Here is a 13,453-nt window from a genome sequence, read left to right on the forward strand (position 1 = left end):
GTTCTCTCCACCTGGGGTTGTTTTCTGATAGACCTTTGGTGTCCATTACAGAAGGAGCCTTTGGAATTCTGATGGGTTAGCTACTTATAGGGTATCTATCATGCCCAGGTTGCCAGGCGAGATACAACCAAGGTACCGTTCATTGACCAAGAGGAGCGGACTGGAGCAGCCACCAAGTCTTCACTACTACTACCGAAGGTGGTAGCAGGTACACAAGTTGGTAAGTGTCCACCTAGAGGCAGCCTCGGAGATCGAACGTACAGGACGTACACCAAGAACAGGGACAGATGCTGGCTAGCTGGTACTGGTGGTAGCTGGCAGATGGTAGACAACTTGCAGGGACCAGAGGAACCAGACGGACAAGACAGGAACATGGGCACTACTGGACGTGAACAGAGATGGGGTTAGGCACCAAAACGGAGTGCGGAATAGCATGGGGGACATGACAATTAGTATGGGCAGAGTAACTTCAGGGACAAGTTGAACAGGCACATCCCAATGGGGGAGGATGCCTTATATACATTGGGCCTAATGGCTGGGACTGAGAACCACTTCCGGGTAAGGTTGCGCTGGCCCTTTAAGAAAAGGGAGCCCAGGGCGGCTGCATCCCTAAGTGCTCTCCTGAGAGTCCTACTGCGCATGCGCGGGCCTCGGGAGCCAGAGGAAGAAGCAAGCAGTGGGACCAGGCGGGGACATGGCGGTGCCGCGCCAGCAGGGCAAGAGAGCCACAAGGGCTGTGAGAGGAAGCAGGGCCTGTGGGCACAATAGACGTGAGCTGAGGAGAGCACCAGCACTCCCAGGCTGGGGGTGCCAATGGTGTTACACTATCAATATGTCAAGCAGGTCATCTCTGCCATCCATACAATATATCATTTCAATTGAATACTAAACCAACAGGCATCATCACCACTATACATATCCAATGATATGTTACTGGAAAAGCCATGTAATTTAGTAGAAAATTAAGTAAGATATTTACTGGAAAGTCAAAATCGACGAGCATTAAACCATCACAAGTATATTGTTGTGTCTTTAGAAGGTTACTATGAGAACATTACTATAGTATAACGTCATATAAACATAAATCAATTTACCATAATAATGCTGGATTACAGGAGGTTAATGAAAAGAAAACGACGAAGAGGACGAAAGCCAAGTCTAAGACCACTTTGGACCTTCAAAACAATACCACAACCAGTGGATCACCAATAACGCAGCTCAATCTCTATATCTGAGACATGGTGGATAAAACATTACCACGTCATAAGTGCATTAGTATATCAAGATTTGGAGACCACCTTACCCGTTTTATTACCTACTGGACTCACCAAATAGGGCTACAAAATATGGGAACGTATGGAGATCTCAATGGCTTTAATGGAACCACTTATGACTCCTACCTTCATTGACCTTGTGGGTTTCTTGGCTTTAGTATCACTGATGTGTATTGCAGTTATGGAAATTACAGATGTAAAATATGGCAATTTTAAGCAGTGATGTGATGGGAAGAAGCATCTATGAACTTTACATGGGAATATATTTTCAGGAATTGAGCGCCCTTTAGAACTGCAGATGTTGATCCAGGATCCAAGATTTTAAAAATAGATTGTGTTTTTGGCCGGTTCTTGGCGTCTTATCATGTAATGTGTATCAGTCAGCTGGAATAAGTGGATGTTCTTTCGATCTCTGGGGAGGTTCGACAGTTATTTATCTGGATTACTGCTCTAGACAATGGGATAACATACTGTACTCTAGGTAATGCCTGTCCTGAAACAACCACGGCACACAACCCACTTCTGGTCAAAATATGTGAAGTGCAGATCTTGACGGATCCTTCATACCTGTTGTCACCTCCTCCTTGAGAGGACGCGATAGCTTCCCACCCCGCACACCGTACAACGATATTGCGTATCTGGTGTTCTGATTCAGGTCCTGTAAAGTCACTTCTCTTTGATCTCCGGTTACAGTAACCTCTTTTGGTCCCAAACTATCGGTCACATCCTCATAACGAATTAGGAAGGACTCAAAGATGCCAGGCCTTGCTTTCCAGATTAATGTGACACTGTTACTTGTGACATCTTCAACTTGAAGGCCACCCATGGGAGCAACCGGTCCGGGGGGCTTTTTTGTAGCTAAAGAAATAGAATACGGTAAGTGGCATGATAAAGACTAATTTACAATATATTCTAGATTCTTTATTTCCATTACCTCTAAAACATGACATCTAGACTGTTCTGAACAAGTGGAAATAAAAATGTGTAGGAATATAAGCTCAAGAAGAAAATCCTTACAGAGTTTGAGCATAATGATGACCATGTAAATTAGGTAAGAAGAAGAAGATATAAATGTGGTTAGAAGATAAATGGATCCATCCAGTGATGATATACTACAGGTTTTAAAGAAGAGGGTATGACCAGGTAACACAGAGTACATGCATGGTTGTAGGGCTTAGACTTTAATTTTTAGGTGCCAAGAGTAGACCACTGACTTCTCTCCAGTTGAAAATTGACAAGAGCTTGGAAGGCGGAAGTCAAGACTAACATTGGCCACACATATTAGACACCTGTCAACCTGACAGCAATTTCTCCTGACCTCCCCCCACCCCAAACACTAGAACAGCGGTCCCCAACCTTTCTAACCTTGAGAAACATATTCAGCTCTGAGAGAGCGTTGCAAGTCAAATTCAGCTCTGAAAGAAGGTTGTGAGCCACATTCAGCTCCGAGAGAAGGTTGCGAGCCACATTCAGCCCTGAGAGAGGGTCACGAGCCACATTAAGCTCTGAGAGAAGGTTGCAAACCACATTCAGCTCTGAGAGAAAGTTGCGAACCACATTCAGCTCTGAGAGAAGGTCGCAAACCACATTCAGCTCTGAGAGAAGGTTGCGAACCACATTCAGCTCTGAGAGAAGGTTGCGAACCATATTCAGCTCTGAGAGAGGGTCACGAGCCACATTAAGCTCTGAGAGAAGTTCGCAAACCACATTCAGCTCTGAGAGAAGGTTGCAAACCACATTTAGCTCTGAGACAAGGTTGCGAACCACTTTCAGCTCTGAGGGAAGGTTGCGAACCACATTCAGCTCTGAGAGAAGGTTGTGAACCACATTCAGCTCTGAGAGAAGGTTGCGAACCGCATTCAGCTCTGAGAGAAGGTCGCAAACCACATTCAGCTCTGAGAGATGGTTGTGAACCACATTCAGCTCTGAGAGATAGTTGCAAACCACATTCAGCTCTGAGAGAAGGTCGTAAACCACATTCAGCTCTGAGACAAAGTTGCAAACTACATTTAGCTCTCAGAGAAGGTTGCAAACCACATTCAGCTCTGAGAGAAGGTTGCGAACCACATTCAGCTCTGAGAGAAGATCACAAGCCCCATTCAGCTCTGAGAGAAGGTTGCAAACCACATTTAGCTCTGAGAGAAGATCACAAGCCCCATTCAGCTCTGAGAGAAGGTTGCGAACCACATTTAGCTCTGAGAGAAGTTGCAAACCACATTGAGTTCTGAGAGGTCACGAGCCACATTCAGCTCTGAGAAAACGTTGCGAACCATATTCAGCTGAGATAAGGTTGCGAGCCAAATACAGCTCCCCCCACCCTCTCAGTAGTGACACACACACAGCCAATTTACCGGTATGATAGCCAAAGTTTTTCCACTGAAATCACAATACTAGAACATTGAGCTTGGCTCAACCAAGTAGTAGCGTCTTATCTTCCCAATGTCTGGTGTCAGTGAAGAGTTAGGAGGACCCCATATACATTAGATGATTGACCGTAGGAGCCTTTGGCTGACACTATGTATGTGTATGACCAGGTTGATAACAAGATAAATGTAATAGGATAGGCCAGCGATTCTCAATCTTCAAGGTAGTCCTAAATGTTCATCAGTTGTCGGTGAACTCAACTGGGGGCGCAATCTTCGTACATTGTAAAGGCCTAGCATCATCATTGACTCATTTTGTGTTTATTTTAGTGACATATTGGTTCAGAAAACAGATAAATAATATATTAGGATAATTTTACAAATTTGCCATGGACTTTAACAAGTTATAAGCCCGAGATGTCATCACGTGGAACCTCAGTAGATAAAGCTTGAGAAGCTTTGGTCTAGGCTGTAGCTTACAAGCAAGATCAGAATAGAGGCTAAGACAATGAAGACATTAGAGAAGATGGCATACTAAGAAGATAGATGATGAAGGTTCATATTCATAAAGGGAATCTGTCAGCAGGTTTTTTGTTATTTAATCTGAGCAGCATGGTGTAGGGGTAGACATCCTGATTCCAGCGATGTGTCACTTACTGGGCTGTGTGTTGTAGTTTCAATACAATAAGTGTTTTATCAGCAGGTTTTTTCGCTAGAGGACTAGGTGTCTTGTGCAATGTAGTACTCCTGCTCTGTTTAACCACGCCTCCATCACTGATTGGCAGCTTTCTGCCTCAGCACAGTGTACACAGAAAGCAATCAATCAGTGGCGTGGGCGGAGTTATACAAAGATCAGCATTCAGAGAACTAATAGTAGATCTGCAGCTGAGAAAACAGTGATTTTGGTAAAACTACACTAAGCAGCAAAGTAAGTGACACATCGCTGGAATCAGGGATTCTGCCCCTACGTTATGCTGCTCTAATATTACATTGGTGACAAGTCCCTTTAAGGAGGATGATTTTTCATGGCTCATGGGTTAGATCACACAATTGGTAATGATTACCTTTGGTTGTGGTCACTTCAGGCGTATATGGAGGTCGAGTGGTCACTTCACCATGTGGTTGAGCGGTCGTGGTAAACGGAGCTGTCAGTAATTGCAAAACCAATGTTATCGCCACACAAAAAACAATTCCTAAATCCCATGACCACGGGTGCCCAGTGCATGCAATCCCTTCCTCACACCCCACATTGTACGGATATAATGACGTCCATTAATTCCATGCCGACCCGAGAAACGCTCCATGCAGAACATGTGCACGACGGCATGCTGTAAAGCAGTGCACATATATTGTTATGTATATACATCTATATCTCCAGGGATTACACACATAACAATATATACTAGTATTTTATATTATATATACATACACCAGCGCCAGGTCTATGTATATTATACATATACTGCGATCATATACATATATACTACAGAATATACATATACAGAGATAATGACAGAAGGGCCCGGAAAGCAAAGACACATAGATCTGTCATTAATATATATATCATACGTCCACGTATACCGCACACTGGATCCATTCTCTGTCCACGGCACTCATATATGTATGCTTGAGATAAGCTGTGGGCTGGAATCACCAAGAATACAGATATATACCCGGCTGGGCTCGCATACACACACACATACGTCACTCTTTAAACTATATGATATATATATATACATTTGTGCGTTCACATTGCCTGAAGGGTAAAGGCGTTATCAGCAGGTCAGACGCGGTGTCATTGGCCATACGGTGAGCACACAGCGAGCGGCAGAGGGAGAGAGAGGCCTGTGAGGTAAATTGTGGTGTTATTCATCGGTGAGTGGCTGACAGGGCAACAGACTGAGGGAAAACGAGAAAGACATGAGGAAAATAAATGAGAAAAACATTCACCTACACGACGTTACCGCCCCTATTCTCACTCTCATGACGTGAATGTAGTCACTTAAAGGGGCTGTCCACTGTATTTAGAGGAGATCCTGAAAATAAGCTGATCACAGGTCGATCGCTGAAGCACCAAGTGTACAATTTCCAGACAGCAACCCCGCAGGTGAAATGGGGAATTACATGGTGTCCATTATAATGAACAGGGCTGCCCATGTAATATAGGGACATGTTGGGTCCTCCAGAACGAGAACTGCTCTGTATGGTCGTTCTTTGCCCTAGTTAATTGAATGAAGGCTCCCCTCTATAAACCCTAAAATAAATCAGGGGTGAGAGCTCCTCTCAGGATAAAGGATATATAGTATATCCAATTTGTGTTACGTGTGGCTATAAATACCATTAAAAATTCCCCCCCCCCAATAAAAATCTAATTATCCATGGCATAGAGGATAACTTAGGAATTGCTGGGGGTCCGACCACTGGGATCCCTGAGATCATAAAATCTGAGTCTCTAGAACCCCTAAAATTGAAGTTGGGATTCCTCGGCTTTCAAACTATTCACACTCTAGACTGGTGTAAATATCAGTATTCAGCAGCCCCATAGACAGAGTGGAGGCCGAGTGTGTTTCATTGCATTCAGAATGGGGATACAGAGCCCCGGTCTCAAGGTTCCAGAACCCCAATCTTAAGGTTTTAGAACACCAATATCAAGGTGCCAGAGCCCTAATCTTGAGGTTTAAGAGCCCAAATTTCAAGGTTTCAGGGCCCCAGTTTCAAGGTTCCAGAGCCCAAATCTCAAGACTCCAGGACTCCAATTTAAAGGTTCCAGAGCCCCAATCTCAAGGTTCCAGGGCCCCAATCTCAAAGTCCCAATCTCAAAGTTCCAGGGCTCCAATCTTGAGGTTCCAGGACCCCAATTTCAAGGTTCCAGAGCCCCAATCTCAAAAAAGTTCCTGGGCTCCAATCTTGAGGTTCCAGAGCCCCAATCTTAAGGTTCCAGCACCTCCCTCTCGAGGCTCCAGAGACCCACTCTCGCGGTTCCAGGGCCCCAATCTTGAGGTTACCATGCCACAATGTCGGGATCACTAGGGGTTCCAATGGTCAGACCCTCAGCAATTAGCAAATTATCTCCTTTTCTGTGGACAGATTTTTTGGAGATAAGCCTTTAAGACACAATTCATTTCTTCCAGTAAAATATCAATACGGTGGTGTAACTTGAAGCTTGTGGGCCACAATGCAAAATTTCCTATAGGGTCCCCAACTATAACTTTTTTTTTTTATTATTATTATTATTATTTATTATTGGTCTTCTCATATGGGCTCCATAGGGTCTAGGCAACTGAACCCACTATGGTTCCGATTTTTAATTAATAAATTAATTTTCAATGATTAGCACCATGAGAAATCTCATTGGTATTAAAATAGCTGAAGCAGACACTCCTTGTGAATGAATATTTATAAAAGCAGCCATTTAAAGGGCTGATCTAATTACATAAAGTAGGGATGCATGTTATTAGTTATTTAGTAGGAAACATGAGGATCTGTGACACTTAAGCTGGAAGTTAATATGTTGGATAACTTCCTTAAATAAATTTAAAAATAATTAAAAAAAAATATTTATACATTTTACAAAATATTTTTAAATACAATGGGGCTCCTCAATTTATGAGTGACCACCCAGGAGGAGCCACCAAACTATCCAAATTAAAAAATATTGCTTTAAAAAAGTTATAGCTTCAAACACAAAACAAAGATGGGATCAGAAAACATGAGAAAGCACAAGAAGCCGGTTATACGGGAAGATCAATCAAATAAGGGGGGAGTTGGACAAGACAAGTAGGACAGTAAAATATAGGTTTTCTAAAAATAGTGGATTGATCTATTCAATTTTCCCAAAATAACTAAGTTATCATTACCAAGTCTGGAAAATTGACCTTACCCCGATAAGATACAGATGGTGTGGGCAAGTATAAAGATAAGCCAGTAGGCAGCCAGTGGAGTTACAACATAACCCAAATATTTCCTATACGCTAGCTTGCCCAGTACCTGTGTCAGCCACCAGTGAATAGGACTTGGATGAGCCGCCCCTCAGCATCCCATGTAGATCAATTCTGTAGCTAGTTCCTGGGACTAAATCTCTGATTTCCACCTCCCTGACACCTCTTTCCACCTCCATTCGATGAGGAGTTGCATCGGCAACTGGTGGCCATGGAATATAAACGATGACTGCCTTGTCCCATATGAACCCAAGACCCTCTAATGATATTACAAGGCTAGTTGGGCTTCTGTGTTGTATGCTGGGTCTTCCTTGAGCCCCATGGCTCGGAACGTTTAGAACAATAGGACTTTTTATTGGGCCAGTCTGACCTTGGTCTAATCCAGACCCTATGATTTGATTGATCAGAATGGTCTCACCAGTGACATGTGGTGTTTCTCGTGTAGAGATTTGACTATTTGGCATAATCCCATCTACCAGTACTTGGTGTACAGTTTGTTCATTTTCTACTCTATGTATTTGGGTTGGTTTATGGGGAGATTTTTTTCTAGAGTTACTTAGTTGTGCGTTAGATGCCTCGTGGTGGCCATCATCAGTGTCTACTTGTAGTTCTCTGTCGTAAGAATGTGGATGTTCCTTTGCAATATGATCCGTTACAAATCCTGTATTAATTTGATCGACGACCCGTTCATCCCCTCCAGGAACATTAAGGTGATCATCAACATTTACTGCGCTGCTTCCTATTTTGGAGCCAGAAATTGTTTTCTCTTCGGGTTCCTTATTGGTACTGTCTAAGAGATTTTTCCTCTGAATTTCATGTTCGCGAACATTGGAATTTGGTGAAATTCTCCCTTCTTCTACGTCAATGTCTGAACTTTCTATCAATGTTTGTTTTTTGTTTCCATCTTCTGTTTTCTGCTTTGGTGTTGTGCCCTTTTTTGATGGAGGCACTTTCTTTTTTGGCAAGGTAGTTTTATCTGTTGTTGGTTTTGTAGTTTTTGATGCGTCCACCTCAATTGCACTTTTCACATTGTCCTTTGAGACTGTAGCTCTATCCATGCTATTCAGATTTTCATCTGACTCTGAGACAGCAGCTTCTACCCTTCCAAGAGGCTCTACATTGGGGCTAATGGTTATGGTTCGAGTGGAGTCTGGTCTTCTCTCTAAACTGTCTTCTTCCCGTGAATCCCTACTTGTTTTGTCACCATATTGCATTTTATTATCACTTCTGATGTTGCCTACATTGCCTCGTAATCGAGATGATCCTTCAGGTTCTGAATTTCCGCTGGCTCCTGGAGTCTTTTGAGGAAGACGATCATACACCATATCTGTAAAACTATGAGGCTTCCATTTTACCAAATAGAGAAAAATTGCCTTGGCTACAGATTCAACTGTCTGGTTGCCTCGAAGTGGGTATGAAGTGGCCCGGAGGTAACTTTCTAATCGCTGAATAAATGTCCCGTTATACATGGATAACTTTTCAGGCAGGTTCTCGATTACAGCTTTTATTTGTGGGAGAAATATTTTAGTTTGGTTCTTAGGTTTTATTGAGTGTGGTGGTTGTCGCCCATGTCCGTCAAACTCAACAGTCTCATTATACAATCCATTATTCTCGTCTCTACCTACAGTTTTCTTTCTGGAAACATTGACAATTCTATTTACCTTGACTAATGTTGTGACTTGCTTTTTGTTTTTTGTCGGGTCTGTAAGATCCCCTACATCTTCTTCTCCTTTAAATCCAATCCTTACAGACTCCAAATGACTCTCTGTTGGCGTTTCTTGGGTACCTCCACTTTTCATAGTATGTAAAGGACGTGTGGTTGGTTTTTCAAATGGTTTGTATTGCAAAGACTCAAGTTCCAAAATGTTTTGGCCAACACTTGACCTATCTGACAACCGTCCACTGCCTGTAATACGCCCTTTACTATGGATGCTAGTTGTTGAATGTATATCTTCTGGTACTTCTGATTCTCCCGTATACACGTCGATGGGTATTTTGGTCTTAGATGGTTCGAAATGTGTGATGTTTCTTGTGATTATCCACCTCTCAACTTTGGAACTTGGTAAGTTGCCTCTCCTGTCCGATGGCTTTAACTGTCTTAAATCCTCATCTATCCTGTCTTTGGAGACCACATCTTCATCTTGCCTATTCACTGGCATTTTTGAGGGATACTCTGGGTCTTCATGCTCATGGTAGATATCTACTGGGCTTCCTTTGCTTCCTTTGCTCCGTTGTGTTTCATATATAGTTGTGATGATAGTTTTGATGTTCTTTCGGGTGTGTAGGACACTAGTTTCTTTTTGGTTATCCGTAATCAATTCTTTACTTTCCTCTTCTTCTCTTCCATGCTCATTTTTGGGCAAGTTAGGGCGATATTTATTTCCATTGTTTGAAGGCTCTAAATTCGCAGAAGTATCAAGTGTGTGAGAAATCTTGACTGGTCCATGCACTACGTGTTTCTCCTCCACTGTCAGACGCTTCCGTTCCTCTCCAGCTAGTAAAGCACCAAATTAAGAAGATGAGAGTTATCCTGTTTGCAGTGAAAACTCAAAAATGAAAAATAAATACCGTAAGTGAAATTAAGAAATAAGACAATTCTGAAAATTTAAACTCATGTTAGGACACGGGTCAAAAGGAAAAGATACGCATTTCGGAAAAAATATATATACGGTAATACACTATTATTTTTGAGGAAATATAAATATATTAGTCTTGGTGAATATGGTGGAGTAAAATAAATATGGATAAGTTTTAAGGAGCCATCATCAATACCCACATATTGTGAAATTTTTTTTATAGAAACATAAAAAGATGAATACCCAAGCCATAGAGTATGGTTGGCAATAGAACAGAAGGTATTGTGCGCACCAAATTCTTATAAAATTATGGGAGATCATACTCCATCTTCAGTAGAAATGGAATATGGGGGAATCAAACCTAAGCAGTTGCCTCGGTCGAATTGGGTTGTTTAGTGGTCATGGTCTTCAATTCTAGAGGATTTTGGTTGGAAGCAAACCCAGTCAGTTGCATCTGTCAAATTGGGTTGTTTAGTGGTCTTCAATTCTAATAGATTCTGGTCGGATTCAAATTCAATCAGTTGCTTCTGTCATATTGGGGTGTTTGGTGTTCTTGGCCTTCAATCTTAGTGAATTTTAGTCGAAATCAAACCCAGTCAGTTGCGTCTGATGTACTGGGGTATTAGGTGGTCTTGGCCGTCAATCTTAGTGGATTCTGGTCAGAACCAAACCCAGTCAGTTGCCTTTGTCGAATTGGGTTGTTTAGTGATCATGGTCTTCAATTCTAGTGGATTCTGGTGGAAATCAAACCCAGTCAGTTGCGCTTGTTGTATTGAGGTGTTTGGTGGTCTTGGCCTTCAATCTTAGTAGATTCTGGTCACAATCAAACCCAGTCAGTTGCCTCTGTCGAATTGGGTTGTTTAGTGTTCATGGTCTTCAATTCTATGGATTATGATCAGATTCAAACTCAATCAGTTGCTTCTGTCTTATTGGGGTGTTTGGTGGTCTTGACCTTCAATCTTGGTGGATTTTAGTCGAAATCAAACCCAGTCAGTTGCGTCTGATGTATTGGGGTATTTGGTGGTCTTGGCCTTCAATCTTAGTGGATTCTGGTCAGAATCACACCCAGTTAGTTGCCTCTGTCAAATTGGGTTATTTAGTGTTCATGGTCTTCAATTCTAATGGATTATGATCAGATTCAAACTCAATCAGTTGCTTCTGTCATATTGGGGTGTTTGGTGGTCTTGACCTTCAATCTTAGTGGATTTTAGTTGAAATCAAACCCAGTCAGTTGCGTCTGATGTATTGGGGTATTTGGTGGTCTAGGCCTTCAATCTTAGTGGATTCTTGTCAGAATCACACCCAGTTAGTTGCCTCTGTCAAATTGGGTTGTTTAGTGGTCATGGTCTTCAATTTTAGTAAACTCTGGTCGAAACCAAGCCCAGTCAGTTGCGCCTGTTGTAAAGGGATATTTAGTAGTCTTGGCCTTCAATCTTAGTAGATTCTAGTCGGAATCAAACCCTGTCAGTTGCTTCTGTCATATTGGGATGTTTGGTGGTTTTGGCCTTCAATCTTAGCAGATTCTGGTTTGAATCATAGAAAAGCTGTTGGCTATTTTTTTGCCCAATGGTATAGCAAAATTACCATTGAGCAGCCCAAAATGTGGAACGCAACTACTTGGCCTTAATTCTCACCAATATCCATTATGATGGAAGACCATTACCATTGATAGACCCAATAGAATGGAGTCAGCTTCTTGTATTTACTATTATTTTGGCTAGAATTAACATGGTTTCCATGCACCACTGTAAGGAACTATTTTCTTTTACCATACACCTCAGATATCCATCTCTGTATGTTTCTGTATAGGCCATTACTGAACATTATCTAGGCCTCGAGACCTAATTTTATATCCTACCAGGGATTTCTTTGCTGACACCATTTTGTTAGTACCAACTAACCATCACTGAGTCTGAACTTATAACCAGGGCCCCATATTGTCCTTATTACGCATTTCTCAAAGGGAGACATCCATATTGTAGAGCAGAAGATACTTCCTGGACCTTCCACCTCTCCTCCAATGTCTTCACATGTGGGAAAAGGATGTGTCACAGTTCCTTAATGTGTTAGCTCCTTCTAAGAAAATCTACACAAGGCATAAACAGCATTATGGCAAGAGCCTTCAAGAGCCCAGTCCATACCGGATATGCGCCCTGTGTATATGGAGCAGGCTCAAGACTAGGCCAACTCCAAACCTTGTATGGAAAGCAAAAGGGTAAAGATAAAATCTACAGCTTGTACCACAAAAAAACAAAACAACAAATTGTGATACAACTCTATCAATAAAAAAGTTATAGCTCTCGGAAAGCAAGGAGTAAAGAGGAGCTTTCTTGGCCAAGGACCAGCCCTGAATACCACACATGTAGACCATGTGGTTACTTTGGGGACTTTGGATAGGGGGAACCGAGCCCAATTTGGGTCCACTCCTGTATGTCAGAGTCCAATTTTTTTTTTACCTAATAAACTTACACAAAAAGTACCAGAATGGCTCTCAGTGTAAAAAACAATGTGCAAAAATATCACAACTTCCAAGAAGCTTCCAAGCCATGCTACTTCAGGTACAGTGGTGAGATTTGGTACGGGGGGGTCGTACATTATCATCTATCTCATTGACAAAATAAATATTGAAACAATTGTAACATATGATGGGTCCTGGTGAGATCTGCCGGGCCTGTAAATGAAGATCTGCAAAGAGAAGTCAATTTGGAGGTTATTCTTGTCCAAAACGTCCTTCAAGAACCTCGATGAATTGCCACTGGAATCAGAAAGATGGGTTATACGGGGTTAAAGAGGTATCTTGTGACTCCCATGTCGCAATCAATCACACATCCATGCCTAGTACACGCTCACCCGTCCCCTCTTCCCCTTGTTTCACCTGTAGTTCCGGTGGTCTCAGCATCTTGGCTATGCTCCTGTCCCTTTTCGGCCCTCACGAGGACTCTGTATTCGGTGTTCTCATCCAGGCTGGTTACTCGGATCCTATCTACCTTTCCAGGGACCCTCAATTTTCTTTCCTTCCCATTGGGTTGAATAAGGGTCACAATATATCTATCAGGAGCAGACTGAGGTTTTTCCCACCGTAGGAACATTGTAGAATAGGTGACCTCGGCGACACGTAAACCGCGAGGAGTCTCCATCTCTAAAAGAAGGGAGACGACAAATGTCACCAAAAGTTGAATAATAATAATAATAATCTTTATTTCTATAGCGCCAACATATTCCGCAGCGCTTTACAATTCAGGAGGCTCATATACATATACATATCCTATACATAAACATATACAAACAAGTAACAATTATAG

The 13,453-nt window shown here is 42.2% G+C and overlaps 1 protein-coding gene across 2 annotated transcripts in view; it reads right to left on the reverse strand.

Moving 5' to 3' along the window:
• Positions 1–13,453, reverse strand: part of TNXB (tenascin XB) — a 71,306-nt gene that overhangs the window by 26,440 nt on the left and 31,413 nt on the right. Inside the window, exons 6-9 of one of the 2 annotated variants that reach the window (XM_075323260.1) lie at positions 13,027–13,290; positions 7,625–10,069; positions 4,702–4,782; positions 1,842–2,132 (exon numbers count right to left, since the gene is read on the reverse strand). In XM_075323260.1, coding sequence (XP_075179375.1) covers positions 1,842–2,132; positions 4,702–4,782; positions 7,625–10,069; positions 13,027–13,290 — 3,081 coding nt within the window. The remainder of the gene's footprint in view (positions 1–1,841; positions 2,133–4,701; positions 4,783–7,624; positions 10,070–13,026; positions 13,291–13,453) is intronic. The other variant, XM_075323261.1, reaches the window with a different exon arrangement.

The sequence above is a fragment of the Anomaloglossus baeobatrachus genome, chromosome 9 (genome assembly GCF_048569485.1).
Source record: "Anomaloglossus baeobatrachus isolate aAnoBae1 chromosome 9, aAnoBae1.hap1, whole genome shotgun sequence".
NCBI lineage: Eukaryota > Metazoa > Chordata > Amphibia > Anura > Aromobatidae > Anomaloglossus > Anomaloglossus baeobatrachus.